At 43.2% G+C, this 16,322-nt stretch overlaps 1 protein-coding gene across 1 annotated transcript in view; it reads right to left on the bottom strand.

The window, feature by feature from the left end:
• ap3b1a (adaptor related protein complex 3 subunit beta 1a) overlaps positions 1–16,322 on the bottom strand; it is a 148,190-nt gene that overhangs the window by 110,464 nt on the left and 21,404 nt on the right. The window contains exons 3-5 of the mRNA XM_083794337.1: positions 2,090–2,164; positions 1,623–1,718; positions 409–569 (exon numbers count right to left, since the gene is read on the bottom strand). Coding sequence (XP_083650463.1) covers positions 409–569; positions 1,623–1,718; positions 2,090–2,164 — 332 coding nt within the window. The remainder of the gene's footprint in view (positions 1–408; positions 570–1,622; positions 1,719–2,089; positions 2,165–16,322) is intronic.

Raw genomic sequence — 16,322 nt, 5'->3', positions numbered from 1 at the left:
GTAGAGTTTCTGGACGGCGTGGGCAGAGGTCTTAGTTACCTGTAGAGTGTCTGGATGGCGTGGGCAGAGGTCTTAGTTACCTGAAGAGTTTCTGGATGGCGTGGGCAGAGGTCTTAGTTACCTGTAGAGTTTCTGGATGGCGTGGGCAGAGGTCTTAGTTACCTGTAGAGTTTCTGGATGGCGTGGGCAGAGGTCTTAGTTACCTGAAGAGTTTCTGGATGGCGTGGGCAGAGGTCTTAGTTACCTGTAGAGTTTCTGGATGGCGTGGGCAGAGGTCTTAGTTACCTGTAGAGTTTCTGGATGGCGTGGGCAGAGGTCTTAGTTACCTGTAGAGTTTCTGGATGGCGTGGGCAGAGGTCTTAGTTACCTGTAGAGTTTCTGGATGGCGTGGGCAGAGGTCTTAGTTACCTGTAGAGTTTCTGGATGGCGTGGGCGGAGGTCTTGCGGACGTAGGGGGACATGTCGCTGGCGGCCTCCTTGATAGCCAGCATCATGATGGGCACGATGATGGGAACCCGGATGCTGGAGAGGACCCTCAGAGCGCTGGCCCGGATCAGCTGGTTGGGGTCCTGAACAACGTCGGGGCGGGGAAAACCCATTAGGTGTTTTTCTCTTTTTAAGCATTCATGTTATACTTTAGCTGTTGAAAAAGCTCGTAGCGCGGCACTGTGGAGATCTGCTACCGTTTGAAAAGTCGTGAAAGCGCGGCTCAAATCTTTGAATATTATATTCTTTCGGGAGCGTTTTTAACTCAAATCTTTGCTTCTGGGGGGGGGGGGTCCCTGGTGAGGGGGTGAGGAGGTGGGGTGTGTGGTGGTGGGGGGGTGAGGTGGTGGGGGGGTGAGGTGGTGGGGGGGTGTGGTGGTGGAGGAGTGAGGTGGTGGAGGAGTGAGGTGGTGGAGGGGTGTGGTGGTGGAGGAGTGAGGTGGTGGGGGGGTGTGGTGGTGGAGGAGTGAGGTGGTGGGGGGGTGTGGTGGTGGGGGGGTGAGGTGGTGGGGGGTGAGGTGGTGGAGGAGTGAGGTGGTGGAGGAGTGAGGTGGTGGGGGGGTGTGGTGGTGGAGGAGTGAGGTGGTGGGGGGGTGTGGTGGTGGAGGAGTGAGGTGGTGGGGGGGTGTGGTGGTGGGGGGTGAGGTGGTGGGGGGGTGAGGTGGTGGAGGAGTGAGGTGGTGGAGGAGTGAGGTGGTGGGGGGGTGTGGTGGTGGAGGAGTGAGGTGGTGGGGGGTGTGGTGGTGGGGGGGTGAGGTGGTGGGGGGGTGAGGTGGTGGAGGAGTGAGGTGGTGGAGGAGTGAGGTGGTGGGGGGGTGTGGTGGTGGAGGAGTGAGGTGGTGGGGGGGTGAGGTGGTGGAGGAGTGAGGTGGTGGAGGAGTGAGGTGGTGGGGGGGTGTGGTGGTGGAGGAGTGAGGTGGTGGAGGAGTGAGGTGGTGGGGGGGTGAGGTGGTGGAGGAGTGAGGTGGTGGAGGAGTGAGGTGGTGGGGGGGTGTGGTGGTGGAGGAGTGAGGTGGTGGGGGGGTGAGGTGGTGGAGGAGTGAGGTGGTGGAGGAGTGAGGTGGTGGGGGGGTGTGGTGGTGGAGGAGTGAGGTGGTGGAGGAGTGAGGTGGTGGCAGAGTGAGATGACTGGTTACCTTCAGGGCCCTCTGGAAGGTGCTGATGGAAAGCAGAGCCAGATCTTGTTGCTCCTCTGCGTATCTGACCAGGTAGACATAGACCAGCTTCTTCAGCTGACATGCACACGCACACGCACGCACACGCACACGCACACACACACACACACACGCACACGCACACGCACACGCACACGCACACGCACACGCGCATGCGCACGCACACGCACACGCACACACACACACACACACACACACACACACACATTTAAATGAAAGGTTAAAAACATGACCAAATATGACTCTCTGGGTGATAACACTCATGCACGCACGTACGCACGCTTCAGCTTATTTTGCTTAAACATACACACACACACACACACTAATACTACAGCCTCTTTAGCAGATCTACAAGCTCACAGCACATGGCACCTGCAAGGCACTGTGGTCTTGTAGATCTGCTATCAGGCCATGCTGACGTGCCGTACCTCGATGTTCTTGCTGGCGACATTCTTCACCACAGCTGGAAACAACTCGGATGAATTCTTGCCTTTGGCGATCAGCTGTACGTGAAAAAAAAAACAATGAAATGCCTTTGGCGATCAGCTGTATGTGAAAAAAAACACAATGAAATGCCTTTGGCGATCAGCTGTACGTGAAAAAGAAACACAATGGAATGCCTTTGGCGATCAGCTGTACGTGAAAAGAAACACAATGAAATGCCTTTGGCGATCAGCTGTATGTGAAAAAAACACTGATCAAAAAATGACAAATTCCACCTTAAAGGACAACTTTAGTTTTTTTCAACCAAGGTTCATGTTTTAGGTTGTTAGAGAAAGTAAAAGGTGAGTGTTAATTTTCTTTCATTTGCTGCTTTCTTTCATTTTAGGGATTTTATCAGCTGGGGCATTCGAACATGGGGCTAAATATGTATTTTTTTCACACAATTTTATAGCGATTAATTTTTTTATTAGACTATTGTTATTGTAAATGAGCGATACTTTGCCGCACTCCACAGTTTTTGCCGCACACACTCGAGCCATGTGTCAAATTGACCCGCTTCATCGGGAATCGTGTGCTTGTATTTTGCTAAGAGATCCGTTGTATAGTTTAATTTATATTAATTAATTAGTTCTCCATACAATTTACAATTTTACAATTTAGGCATTTAGCAGACGCTCTTAATCCAGAGCGACTTACATTTAAGCAAGAACAAAAGCATGGGAATACATCACATAAAAGCATCTATCATGAAACATGCGTAAGCTAAGAAGGTAACAGTGGAATATCTATATGATGAAACTATACATACACTATACATAACAAACTATACATATTCACTGAATCACTACTATGCTATACATATGTACTATGGCGTGCTATGACTATATACAATACAATTATAGTGCTGTCTACATAACATGCTATAAGTCTGTGTCAAATGCTATCTAAGCCAACAGAAATGCTATCTAAGGGGTTAGGGTAAGTGCTATGGGCCATGATGGAGTCTGAAAAGGTGGGTTTTCAGGCTACGGCGGAAGATTGGGAGTGATGCTGCAGTTCTGACTGCAATGGGAAGTGCATTCCACAGTTTTGGAGCCAGAAGGGAGAAGAGTTTGGGACGTGTGGAGCGTTGTCCCGGCGTTTTTAGTGAGGGTACTTCCAGTTTCCCTGCGTTGGCTGATCTGAGTGCGCGGGAGGGTTTGTAGGGTTCAATCATACTTGTAAGATATGGGGGAGCCATACCTTTGGTTGCTTTGAATGCCAGCATCAGAGTTTTGTATTCTGTGCGGGCAGCGACCGGGAGCCAGTGGAGGGAGCGGAGCAGGGGGGAGACATGTGAGAATTAATCCATAGACTTATAATGGGGAAATCGAAGACTAAATGTAAGTATTTTTCTTCCATTGGAGACCGTAAGCGCCATATTTACAAGACTTGGGAGGGAGGTTCATAATAATTATGAAAGATAATTGAAAAGGAATTACATCAGTCGGCCTCATGGTGGCGCTATAACAGCCCACTTTACGTTGTTCCCTGTATCTCTTGAACCGTAAGTCGTAAAATAAAAATGTCTTTTTCCATGGATTCCTTGGGTCAAGATGCATTTTCACATATAGGCCATGCCCATTTTTGTCAGGAAATAAATTCCTGCTAATTTGAATTTTCTCCAAAACACACTTTTGGCTCCTCCTCCTACAGATTTTGTCCAAATCTCACAAAATTCGGCACACATGATCTCCGGACCTATCCGATTAAAACACCAACTGCTGAATTTTGGTAGTGTGTATCCTTCGGCCGTAATCGTCGTCTGAAGATAGTAGGAGGGGCCTATTTTACAAAAAATGCCATAAATCACGAACGGAATGTCTAAAAGCAATTCCATTTTCATCCATAGGGGGCGCCGCAAATGCGATAAATGTAACCATTTGTCGCAAAAACATGATTTCTGGGAGATAAATCTCCTCCGAAGTAGTTATGCATGATCACAGGGGTGACGTGACATTGTAATTGGCTGGCAAAATTAGTGGGAGGGGCCTATTGACTGCGGCAACCACACTTTGCATTTCTTCAAAATTGCGACCTTTCTACTAGTTTATATTCATATTTGAATAGAAGAGAGAGGTCGCACACAATGCATTGCGACGCATCGTGAGCTTGTAGATCAGCTATTTTCAAATGGTCGAAATGTATATTGGGTTGAAGTAGTTACAGTAATGTATGTTTTTCTAATCAAAATGTAAATCTCCAAAGTAACTAGTAACTAAAGTTTTAAAATAATTGTAGTGGAGTAAAAGTACAAATGTTGGCTCTGAGATGTAGTGGAGTAGATGTAAATGCATTGGAAATTGGAATACAGACAGTCTGTATTCCAATTTCCAATGCATTTACTCCACTACTGACTGTCAGTCAAGTAAAGTACAAATACCTCAAAATTGTACTTAAGTACAGTATTTGAGTAAATGCACTTAGTTACTTTCCACCACTGGGTTAACGGCAGGAGGATGAGTTAACAAAACGTCAACAAAGAGAGAAGTATATGACCAAGCTGTCCGTCTGACGACAACAAAGATTACCAAAGTATGACTATAGGACACAGAAGTGGTCAATGTTTTCCTCAACTTCATATTGACATCCGTTGTCCAGATCATATCTCACAGCAGGGCTGCAGGCAGTCAGCATAGTACTGTACAGTATATTGGTGTTTTAAGAAGTATGTTATACTTTAGCTATTGAAAAATAGCAGATCTACAAGCTCATAACGAGGCACCGAGTGCCACGCTACGAGCTTGTAGGTCTGCTATTTTTGAAAAATCGTGAAAATGTGGTGCAAATCTTTGAATATATATTCTTTCTGTCAGAGCGATCGTTTTTAACTCAGTCTTTGCTTCATGGGGGGGTCCCCTGGAACAACATATTTTCAGATGGGGGTCCGCGGCCAATTACATATATTTTTGGGGTCCTTGACATGAAAAACTTTAAGAATGACTGACATAGAAACATAGGTGCATAAGGAGAAGAGACTGGAGCAGCACGGACATTTAGAGCCTTTTATTTAGGTGCTGAGTATACAAAAAGACTAACGTTTCGACCTTGCGGTCTTCATCAGAGTCATGAAACATAGGCTTTTCAGAAAACTGTCATTTGCAGAAATGTCTTCAGGTCTAAATGGGACCGGACCGCATGCATCTCCATATGATATGATCTACTGTGCCACGGATATGTCAACATGAAGTCCAAATGAGTCATAGTTCTCTCTTTTTCTATCTTTTTGTCATCAGTTTCCTCCTTTAAGTGAAAGAAAAGTAGTGTCAAAATATCTTTTGTATGTTCGGTTTCCAAACAGGCCGTATGCGGGTACACTATAGTGCTGGCGCCCTTTTACCGTTTGTGGCAAAAACATGATTTTTGGGAGATAAATCTCCTCCGAAGTAGTTATGCATGATCACAGGGGTAACGTGACATTGTAATTGGCTGGCAATATTAGTGGGAGGGGCCTATGTAAGCGACTGTGGCAACCACACTTTGCAATTTTGAAAAATTGTGACCTTTCTAGTTATTTACTATAGTCCTACTAGACCCCAAGAAATTACATCTGGCCACAAAAGATCACAGGATCTACTGAATCTACTGGGGGGAAGCCACACTGTGTGTCATAGGCTCAATATGTCAGTTTGACACTTTCAGTGGACTTAACCCATTCTGACCGGGCACCAATTTTGGTGTCAGCATCATGTTATGCTTTAGCTATTGAAAAATAGCAGACCTACAAGCTCATATCGCGCCACCGAGTGGCGCGATACGAGCTTGTAGGTCTGCTATTTTTTGAAAAATCGAAGAACCACTGACATTTTTAGAATCTGATCTCAGGTCAGAATGGGTTAATCAGACCAGTGTGTGTCCAGTGGAAAACTCGTATGAATCTGATCTCAGGTCAGAATGGGTTAATTACTTTATCTAATAACAACCTATAATAACCTCTCATAACCAAGGTTCTAATAACAATCTATAATAACCAAGGTTCTAAAAACAACCTCTAATAACCTCTAATAACCAAGGTTCTAAAAACAACCTCTAATAACCTCTAATAACCAAGGTTCTAAAAACAACCTCTAATAACCTCTAATAACCAAGGTTCTAAAAACAACCTCTAATAACCTCTAATAACCAAGGTTCTAATAACAATCTATAATAACCTCTAATAACCAAGGTTCTAAAAACAACCTCTAATAACCTCTAATAACCAAGGTTCTAAAAACAACCTCTAATAACCTCTAATAACCAAGGTTCTAATAACAATCTATAATAACCTCTAATAACCAAGGTTCTAATAACAATCTATAATAACCTCTAATAACCAAGGTTCTAAAAACAACCTCTAATAACCAAGGTTATAGAGCTGTCCCCAACTAAGGATTTGTATAGTCGAAATTAATATGAATACATTTGCTGTTAGTCGACTGATAGTCGACTGAGCACCCCAACAATCCTCTTACAATTTACAATTTAGGCATTTAGCAGACGCTATAGATCCAGAGCGACTTACATTTAAGCAAAAACTAAAGCATGTCATACATCACATGTATAGTCATCATGAATCATGTATAAACTAAGAGCGTAACAGTGGAGTATCTATGTCAACTATACATACTATATTATATATTATACAATATACAATACATGTGTACTATAAAGTGACTACATAAAATGCAATTCTAGTGCTGTCTACGTAACGAGCTATAAGTCTGCAGTGATGTAACTAGGGTGCGTTTTGCGTCCAAAAACGCAGTTTATAGTTTTGGGACGCAATAGACCATCAACCTGTGCGTCCATGGGATGCACTACTGTACTCCCACTGAAAAGAAATCGCGGGGGAAAAAAATGCGGTAAAACAATAATCTATGGGCGGGGCCAGCAGCGCTGCTGCTCTCGATTGGTTGAGCTGAGGTGACAACACTGAGGAGACCGGAGCGAGGCGAAGCGCACAGCCAGTCAGCCACACAACACAACACCGCACATTTTAAACTTCTGAGTGCGACACAGCGCCGCGGACACACAGAAAAATAACCTGGAAAAGCCCACAGAAACGCTATGGCCACGAGAGAGGGAGAGAAAGAGCGTGTGTGTGCGTGAGGGAGAGAGAGAGCCATAAAGCTGTCGCGACGAGTTTGCTTGCAGTTGTTGTTCTACCGCTAACAGCTAGGCTAACTGCAGAGAGGGGTGTCCGGGGGGGGGGGGGTGTGTGTGTGTGTGTGTGTGAGAGAGCCATGATCTATTCTAAATTGTCAAAACAGAAGCACAATATTATGAGGCTAATGCTACTGGAGATTAGTAGAGTATATTGTTTTATACACGGACAGTAGTGTGCACTAGACTTTTTTTTTTTTTTCAGGGCAAGGCATTAGGCATATCATTACTAGAAATGTGATGTACACAATACTAAACACTGGAATAATTAAATTCAACTAGCACAACGGTTAAATGATTTGTATTTGCACATTTCTTGATATTGACATTACAACTGGACTGGATGTTATGGCACAATCTGCTCAAGAGGCACTATAATTGCAACCCACACTCATGTTAAATGCTATATTCAAAAGGTGGATTATCATTTAGCATCATATGAGCTATACGAGATTTATTTTTCTCTTGCCGTTTAAGCAAAATATTGTAGACAGGTAAAGGTTGGAGAACAACTGGTCTAATGCATTTAAAACGGGTGTTTTACTGTTTTCCCACTCCCCACATGGGGCAAATATAGCCTATATAGCGGCAAATATAGCCTATATGCAGAATGTATGCTGCATCCATGTTCATACACTACAGTATGTGCATATACAGTATATGTATTATGTATAGGAAATATATGTGGCATATGTGACATGTGGCATATAAAAATATGTTCATATTATTGGTTTAGAAAAGTACAATAAAGCAAATAAATTTGAAAATAGACAATCTACAAGCTCACATGTGTCTCATCGAGCTTGTAGATTGTCTATTTTCAAATGGCCGAAATGTATTTAAGTACAATACTATATACATAGCTACTTTCCACCACTGTTGAATATAATAACCAGTCATTATTTAAACATGAATATCTCTGTATTCCGGGACCCCCCCGGCCGTGCCAGGGGGGGGGGGGGGGGGGGGGGGGTTCTGGTTATATGGAAACGGAAGCAGAACTTGGTTCTGGAACTACACATGGTTCTTGGTAGTTCTAGGGCCTGGAAAGTTCTGGTTCTGGTTCTGGTTCCACCCCATAGTGGAAAAGGGGCCTAAGTCTACTATCTAAGGCCCTTTTTCCACTATGGGGTGGAACCAGAACTTTCCAGAAGCTGAACCTATTTTTTTAGTTCTGGGTTTGTTTCCACAGCGCGGTACGGCACGGTTTCAGACCAGGTTCTCAGAACCTTTTTCCGGCCCTGCTTTTGAGGTAGTACTAACACTGAGTTCTGGGAACCTATGGGCGGGATCGGGCAGCGCTGCTGCTCTTGATTGGTTGAGCTGAGGTGACACTGACAACACTGAGGAGACCGGAGCGAGGCGAAGCACACAGCCACACAACACAACACCGCACATTTTAAACTTCGACACAGCGCCGCGGACACACAGAAAAATAACCTGGAAAAGCACACAGAAACACTATGGCCACGAGAGAGGGAGAGAAAGAGCGTGTGTGTGTGTGTGTGCGTGAGGGAGAGAGAGAGCCATAAAGCTGTCGCGACGAGTTTGCTTGCAGTTGTTGTTCTACCGCTAACAGCTAGGCTAACTGCAGACTTAACAGGTTCTTGAAAGTTCTGGGTTCTGGTTATATGGAAACAGAAGCAGAACTTGGTTCTGGAACTTCACAGGTTCCTGGTAGTTCTGGGATCTGGAAAGTTCTAGTTCTGGTTCCACCCCATAGTGGAAAAGAGGCCTTGGTCTACATAAAGGGCTATCTAAGGGGCTAGGCTAGGGCAAGTGCTACGGGCCATGGTGGAGTCTGAAGAGGTGGAAGATTGGGAGTGAGGCTGCTGCAGTTCTGACTGTGATGGGAATTGCATTCCATAGTTTTGGACCCAGAAGGGAGAAAAGTTTGGGACGTGTGGAGCGTTGTTGTCCCGGTGTTTTTGGTGAAGGTACCTCCAGCTTCCCTGCGTTGGCTGATCTGAGTGTGCGGGAGGGTTTGTAGGGTACGATCATAATCGTGAGATATGGTATTTGGTTGCTTTGAATGCCAGCATCAGAGTTTTGTATTCTGTTCAGTCTCTTCAGTTTAACATCAACTCACCCCAACAATCCTCTACAGTTTAACATCAACTCACCCCAACAATCCTCTACAGTTTAACATCAACTCACCCCAACAATCCTCTACAGTTTAACATCAACTCACCCCAACAATCCTCTACAGTTTAACATCAACTCACCCCAACAATCCTCTACAGTTTAACATCGACTCACCCCAACAATCCTCTACAGTTTAACATCAACTCACCCCAACAATCCTCTACAGTTTAACATCAACTCACCCCAACAATCCTCTACAGTTTAACATCAACTCACCCCAACAATCCTCTACAGTTTAACATCAACTCACCCCAACAATCCTCTACAGTTTAACATCAACTCACCCCAACAATCCTCTACAGTTTAACATTAACTCACCCCAACAATCCTCTACAGTTTAACATCAACTCACCCCAACAATCCTCTACAGTTTAACATCAACTCACCCCAACAATCCTCTACAGTTTAACATCAACTCACCCCAACAATCCTCTAGTTTAACATCAACTCACCCCAACAATCCTCTAGTTTAACATCAACTCACCCCAACAATCCTCTACAGTTTAACATCAACTCACCCCAACAATCCTCTACAGTTTAACATCAACTCACCCCAACAATCCTCTACAGTTTAACAGCAACTCACCCCAACAATCCTACAGTTTAACATCAACTCACCCCAAGAATCCTCTACAGTTTAACATCAACTCACCCCAACAATCCTCTACAGTTTAACATCAACTCACCCCAACAATCCTCTACAGTTTAACATCAACTCACCCCAACAATCCTACAGTTTAACATCAACTCACCCCAACAATCCTCTAGTTTAACATCAACTCACCCCAACAATCCTCTACAGTTTAACATCAACTCACCCCAACAATCCTCTACAGTTTAACATCAACTCACCCCAACAATCCTCTACAGTTTAACATCAACTCACCCCAACAATCCTCTACAGTTTAACATCAACTCACCCCAACAATCCTCTACAGTTTAACATCAACTCACCCCAACAATCCTCTACAGTTTAACATCAACTCACCCCAACAATCCTCTACAGTTTAACATCAACTCACCCCAACAATCCTCTACAGTTTAACATCAACTCACCCCAACAATCCTCTACAGTTTAACATCAACTCACCCCAACAATCCTCTACAGTTTAACATCAACTCACCCCAACAATCCTCTACAGTTTAACATCAACTCACCCCAACAATCCTCTAGTTTAACATCAACTCACCCCAACAATCCTCTAGTTTAACATCAACTCACCCCAACAATCCTCTACAGTTTAACATCAACTCACCCCAACAATCCTCTACAGTTTAACATCAACTCACCCCAACAATCCTCTACAGTTTAACAGCAACTCACCCCAACAATCCTACAGTTTAACATCAACTCACCCCAAGAATCCTCTACAGTTTAACATCAACTCACCCCAACAATCCTCTACAGTTTAACATCAACTCACCCCAACAATCCTCTACAGTTTAACATCAACTCACCCCAACAATCCTACAGTTTAACATCAACTCACCCCAACAATCCTCTAGTTTAACATCAACTCACCCCAACAATCCTCTACAGTTTAACATCAACTCACCCCAACAATCCTCTACAGTTTAACATCAACTCACCCCAACAATCCTACAGTTTAACATCAACTCACCCAAACAATCCTCTACAGTTTAACATCAACTCACCCTAACAATCCTCTACAGTTTAACATCAACTCACCCCAACAATCCTCTAGTTTAACATCAACTCACCCCAACAATCCTCTAGTTTAAAAACAACTCACCCCAACAATCCTCTACAGTTTAACATCAACTCACCCCAACAATCCTCTACAGTTTAACATCAACTCACCCCAACAATCCTCTACAGTTTAACATCAACTCACCCCAACAATCCTCTACAGTTTAACATCGACTCACCCCAACAATCCTCTACAGTTTAACATCAACTCACCCCAACAATCCTCTACAGTTTAACATCAACTCACCCCAACAATCCTCTACAGTTTAACATCAACTCACCCCAACAATCCTCTACAGTTTAACATCAACTCACCCCAACAATCCTCTACAGTTTAACATCAACTCACCCCAACAATCCTCTACAGTTTAACATCAACTCACCCCAACAATCCTCTACAGTTTAACATCAACTCACCCCAACAATCCTCTACAGTTTAACATCAACTCACCCCAACAATCCTCTACAGTTTAACATCAACTCACCCCAACAATCCTCTAGTTTAACATCAACTCACCCCAACAATCCTCTAGTTTAACATCAACTCACCCCAACAATCCTCTACAGTTTAACATCAACTCACCCCAACAATCCTCTACAGTTTAACATCAACTCACCCCAACAATCCTCTACAGTTTAACAGCAACTCACCCCAACAATCCTACAGTTTAACATCAACTCACCCCAAGAATCCTCTACAGTTTAACATCAACTCACCCCAACAATCCTCTACAGTTTAACATCAACTCACCCCAACAATCCTCTACAGTTTAACATCAACTCACCCCAACAATTCTACAGTTTAACATCAACTCACCCCAACAATCCTCTAGTTTAACATCAACTCACCCCAACAATCCTCTACAGTTTAACATCAACTCACCCCAACAATCCTCTACAGTTTAACATCAACTCACCCCAACAATCCTACAGTTTAACATCAACTCACCCAAACAATCCTCTACAGTTTAACATCAACTCACCCTAACAATCCTCTACAGTTTAACATCAACTCACCCCAACAATCCTCTAGTTTAACATCAACTCACCCCAACAATCCTCTAGTTTAAAAACAACTCACCCCAACAATCCTCTACAGTTTAACATCAACTCACCCCAACAATCCTCTAGTTTAAAAACAACTCACCCCAACAATCCTCTAGTTTAACATCAACTCACCCCAACAATCCTCTACAGTTTAACATCAACTCACCACAACAATCCTCTACAGTTTAACATCAACTCACCCCAACAATCCTCTTCAGTTTAACATCAACTCACCCCAACAATCCTCTAGTTTAACATCAACTCACCCCAACAATCCTCTAGTTTAACATCAACTCACCCCAACAATCCTCTACAGTTTAACATCAACTCACCCCAACAATCCTCTACAGTTTAACATCAACTCACCCCAACAATCCTCTACAGTTTAACATCAACTCACCCCAACAATCCTCTACAGTTTAACATCAACTCACCTCAACAATCCTCTACAGTTTAACATCAACTCACCCCAACAATCCTCTACAGTTTAACATCAACTCACCCCAACAATCCTCTACAGTTTAACATCAACTCACCCCAACAATCCTCTACAGTTTAACATCAACTCACCCCAACAATCCTCTACAGTTTAACATCAACTCACCCCAACAATCCTCTAGTTTAACATCAACTCACCCCAACAATCCTCTAGTTTAACATCAACTCACCCCAACAATCCTCTACAGTTTAACATCAACTCACCCCAACAATCCTCTACAGTTTAACATCAACTCACCCCAACAATCCTACAGTTTAACATCAACTCACCCCAACAATCCTCTAGTTTAACATCAACTCACCCCAACAATCCTCTACAGTTTAACATCAACTCACCCCAACAATCCTCTACAGTTTAACATCAACTCACCCCAACAATCCTCTACAGTTTAACATCAACTCACCCCAACAATCCTCTACAGTTTAACATCAACTCACCCCAACAATCCTCTACAGTTTAACATCGACTCACCCCAACAATCCTCTACAGTTTAACATCAACTCACCCCAACAATCCTCTACAGTTTAACATCAACTCACCCCAACAATCCTCTACAGTTTAACATCAACTCACCCCAACAATCCTCTACAGTTTAACATCAACTCACCCCAACAATCCTCTACAGTTTAACATCAACTCACCCCAACAATCCTCTACAGTTTAACATCAACTCACCCCAACAATCCTCTACAGTTTAACATCAACTCACCCCAACAATCCTCTACAGTTTAACATCAACTCACCCCAACAATCCTCTACAGTTTAACATCAACTCACCCCAACAATCCTCTAGTTTAACATCAACTCACCCCAACAATCCTCTAGTTTAACATCAACTCACCCCAACAATCCTCTACAGTTTAACATCAACTCACCCCAACAATCCTCTACAGTTTAACATCAACTCACCCCAACAATCCTCTACAGTTTAACAGCAACTCACCCCAACAATCCTACAGTTTAACATCAACTCACCCCAAGAATCCTCTACAGTTTAACATCAACTCACCCCAACAATCCTCTACAGTTTAATATCAACTCACCCCAACAATCCTCTACAGTTTAACATCAACTCACCCCAACAATCCTACAGTTTAACATCAACTCACCCCAACAATCCTCTAGTTTAACATCAACTCACCCCAACAATCCTCTACAGTTTAACATCAACTCACCCCAACAATCCTCTACAGTTTAACATCAACTCACCCCAACAATCCTACAGTTTAACATCAACTCACCCAAACAATCCTCTACAGTTTAACATCAACTCACCCCAACAATCCTCTACAGTTTAACATCAACTCACCCCAACAATCCTCTAGTTTAACATCAACTCACCCCAACAATCCTCTAGTTTAAAAACAACTCACCCCAACAATCCTCTACAGTTTAACATCAACTCACCCCAACAATCCTCTAGTTTAAAAACAACTCACCCCAACAATCCTCTAGTTTAACATCAACTCACCCCAACAATCCTCTACAGTTTAACATCAACTCACCCCAACAATCCTCTACAGTTTAACATCAACTCACCCCAACAATCCTCTTCAGTTTAACATCAACTCACCCCAACAATCCTCTAGTTTAACATCAACTCACCCCAACAATCCTCTAGTTTAACATCAACTCACCCCAACAATCCTCTACAGTTTAACATCAACTCACCCCAACAATCCTCTACAGTTTAACATCAACTCACCCCAACAATCCTCTACAGTTTAACATCAACTCACCCCAACAATCCTCTACAGTTTAACATCAACTCACCTCAACAATCCTCTACAGTTTAACATCAACTCACCCCAACAATCCTCTACAGTTTAACATCAACTCACCCCAACAATCCTCTACAGTTTAACATCAACTCACCCCAACAATCCTCTACAGTTTAACATCAACTCACCCCAACAATCCTCTACAGTTTAACATCAACTCACCCCAACAATCCTCTAGTTTAACATCAACTCACCCCAACAATCCTCTAGTTTAACATCAACTCACCCCAACAATCCTCTACAGTTTAACATCAACTCACCCCAACAATCCTCTACAGTTTAACATCAACTCACCCCAACAATCCTCTACAGTTTAACATCAACTCACCCCAACAATCCTACAGTTTAACATCAACTCACCCCAAGAATCCTCTAGTTTAACATCAACTCACCCCAACAATCCTCTACAGTTTAACATCAACTCACCCCAACAATCCTCTACAGTTTAACATCAACTCACCCCAACAATCCTACAGTTTAACATCAACTCACCCCAACAATCCTCTAGTTTAACATCAACTCACCCCAACAATCCTCTACAGTTTAACATCAACTCACCCCAACAATCCTCTACAGTTTAACATCAACTCACCCCAACAATCCTCTACAGTTTAACATCAACTCACCCCAACAATCCTCTTCAGTTTAACATCAACTCACCCCAACAATCCTCTAGTTTAACATCAACTCACCCCAACAATCCTCTAGTTTAACATCAACTCACCCCAACAATCCTACAGTTTAACATCAACTCACCCAAACAATCCTCTACAGTTTAACATCAACTCACCCCAACAATCCTCTACAGTTTAACATCAACTCACCCCAACAATCCTCTAGTTTAACATCAACTCACCCCAACAATCCTCTAGTTTAAAAACAACTCACCCCAACAATCCTCTACAGTTTAACATCAACTCACCCCAACAATCCTCTAGTTTAAAAACAACTCACCCCAACAATCCTCTAGTTTAACATCAACTCACCCCAACAATCCTCTACAGTTTAACATCAACTCACCCCAACAATCCTCTACAGTTTAACATCAACTCACCCCAACAATCCTCTTCAGTTTAACATCAACTCACCCCAACAATCCTCTAGTTTAACATCAACTCACCCCAACAATCCTCTAGTTTAACATCAACTCACCCCAACAATCCTCTACAGTTTAACATCAACTCACCCCAACAATCCTCTACAGTTTAACATCAACTCACCCCAACAATCCTCTACAGTTTAACATCAACTCACCCCAACAATCCTCTACAGTTTAACATCAACTCACCCCAACAATCCTACAGTTTAACATCAACTCACCCCAACAATCCTCTAGTTTAACATCAACTCACCCCAACAATCCTCTACAGTTTAACATCAACTCACCCCAACAATCCTCTACAGTTTAACATCAACTCACCCCAACAATCCTCTACAGATTAAACATCAACTAACCCCAACAATCCTCTTCAGTTTAACATCAACTCACCCCAACAATCCTCTAGTTTAACATCAACTCACCCCAACAATCCTCTAGTTTAACATCAACTCACCCCAACAATCCTACAGTTTAACATCAACTCACCCAAACAATCCTCTACAGTTTAACATCAACTCACCCCAACAATCCTCTACAGTTTAACATCAACTCACCCCAACAATCCTCTAGTTTAACATCAACTCACCCCAACAATCCTCTAGTTTAAAAACAACTCACCCCAACAATCCTCTACAGTTTAACATCAACTCACCCCAACAATCCTCTAGTTTAAAAACAACTCACCCCAACAATCCTCTAGTTTAACATCAACTCACCCCAACAATCCTCTACAGTTTAACATCAACTCACCCCA

The sequence above is a fragment of the Protomyctophum parallelum genome (genome assembly GCF_964188405.1).
Source record: "Protomyctophum parallelum genome assembly, chromosome: 21".
NCBI lineage: Eukaryota > Metazoa > Chordata > Actinopteri > Myctophiformes > Myctophidae > Protomyctophum > Protomyctophum parallelum.
The sequence above is the reverse complement of the archived record's forward strand: the minus strand, read 5'-3'. Positions and strand labels throughout refer to the sequence as shown.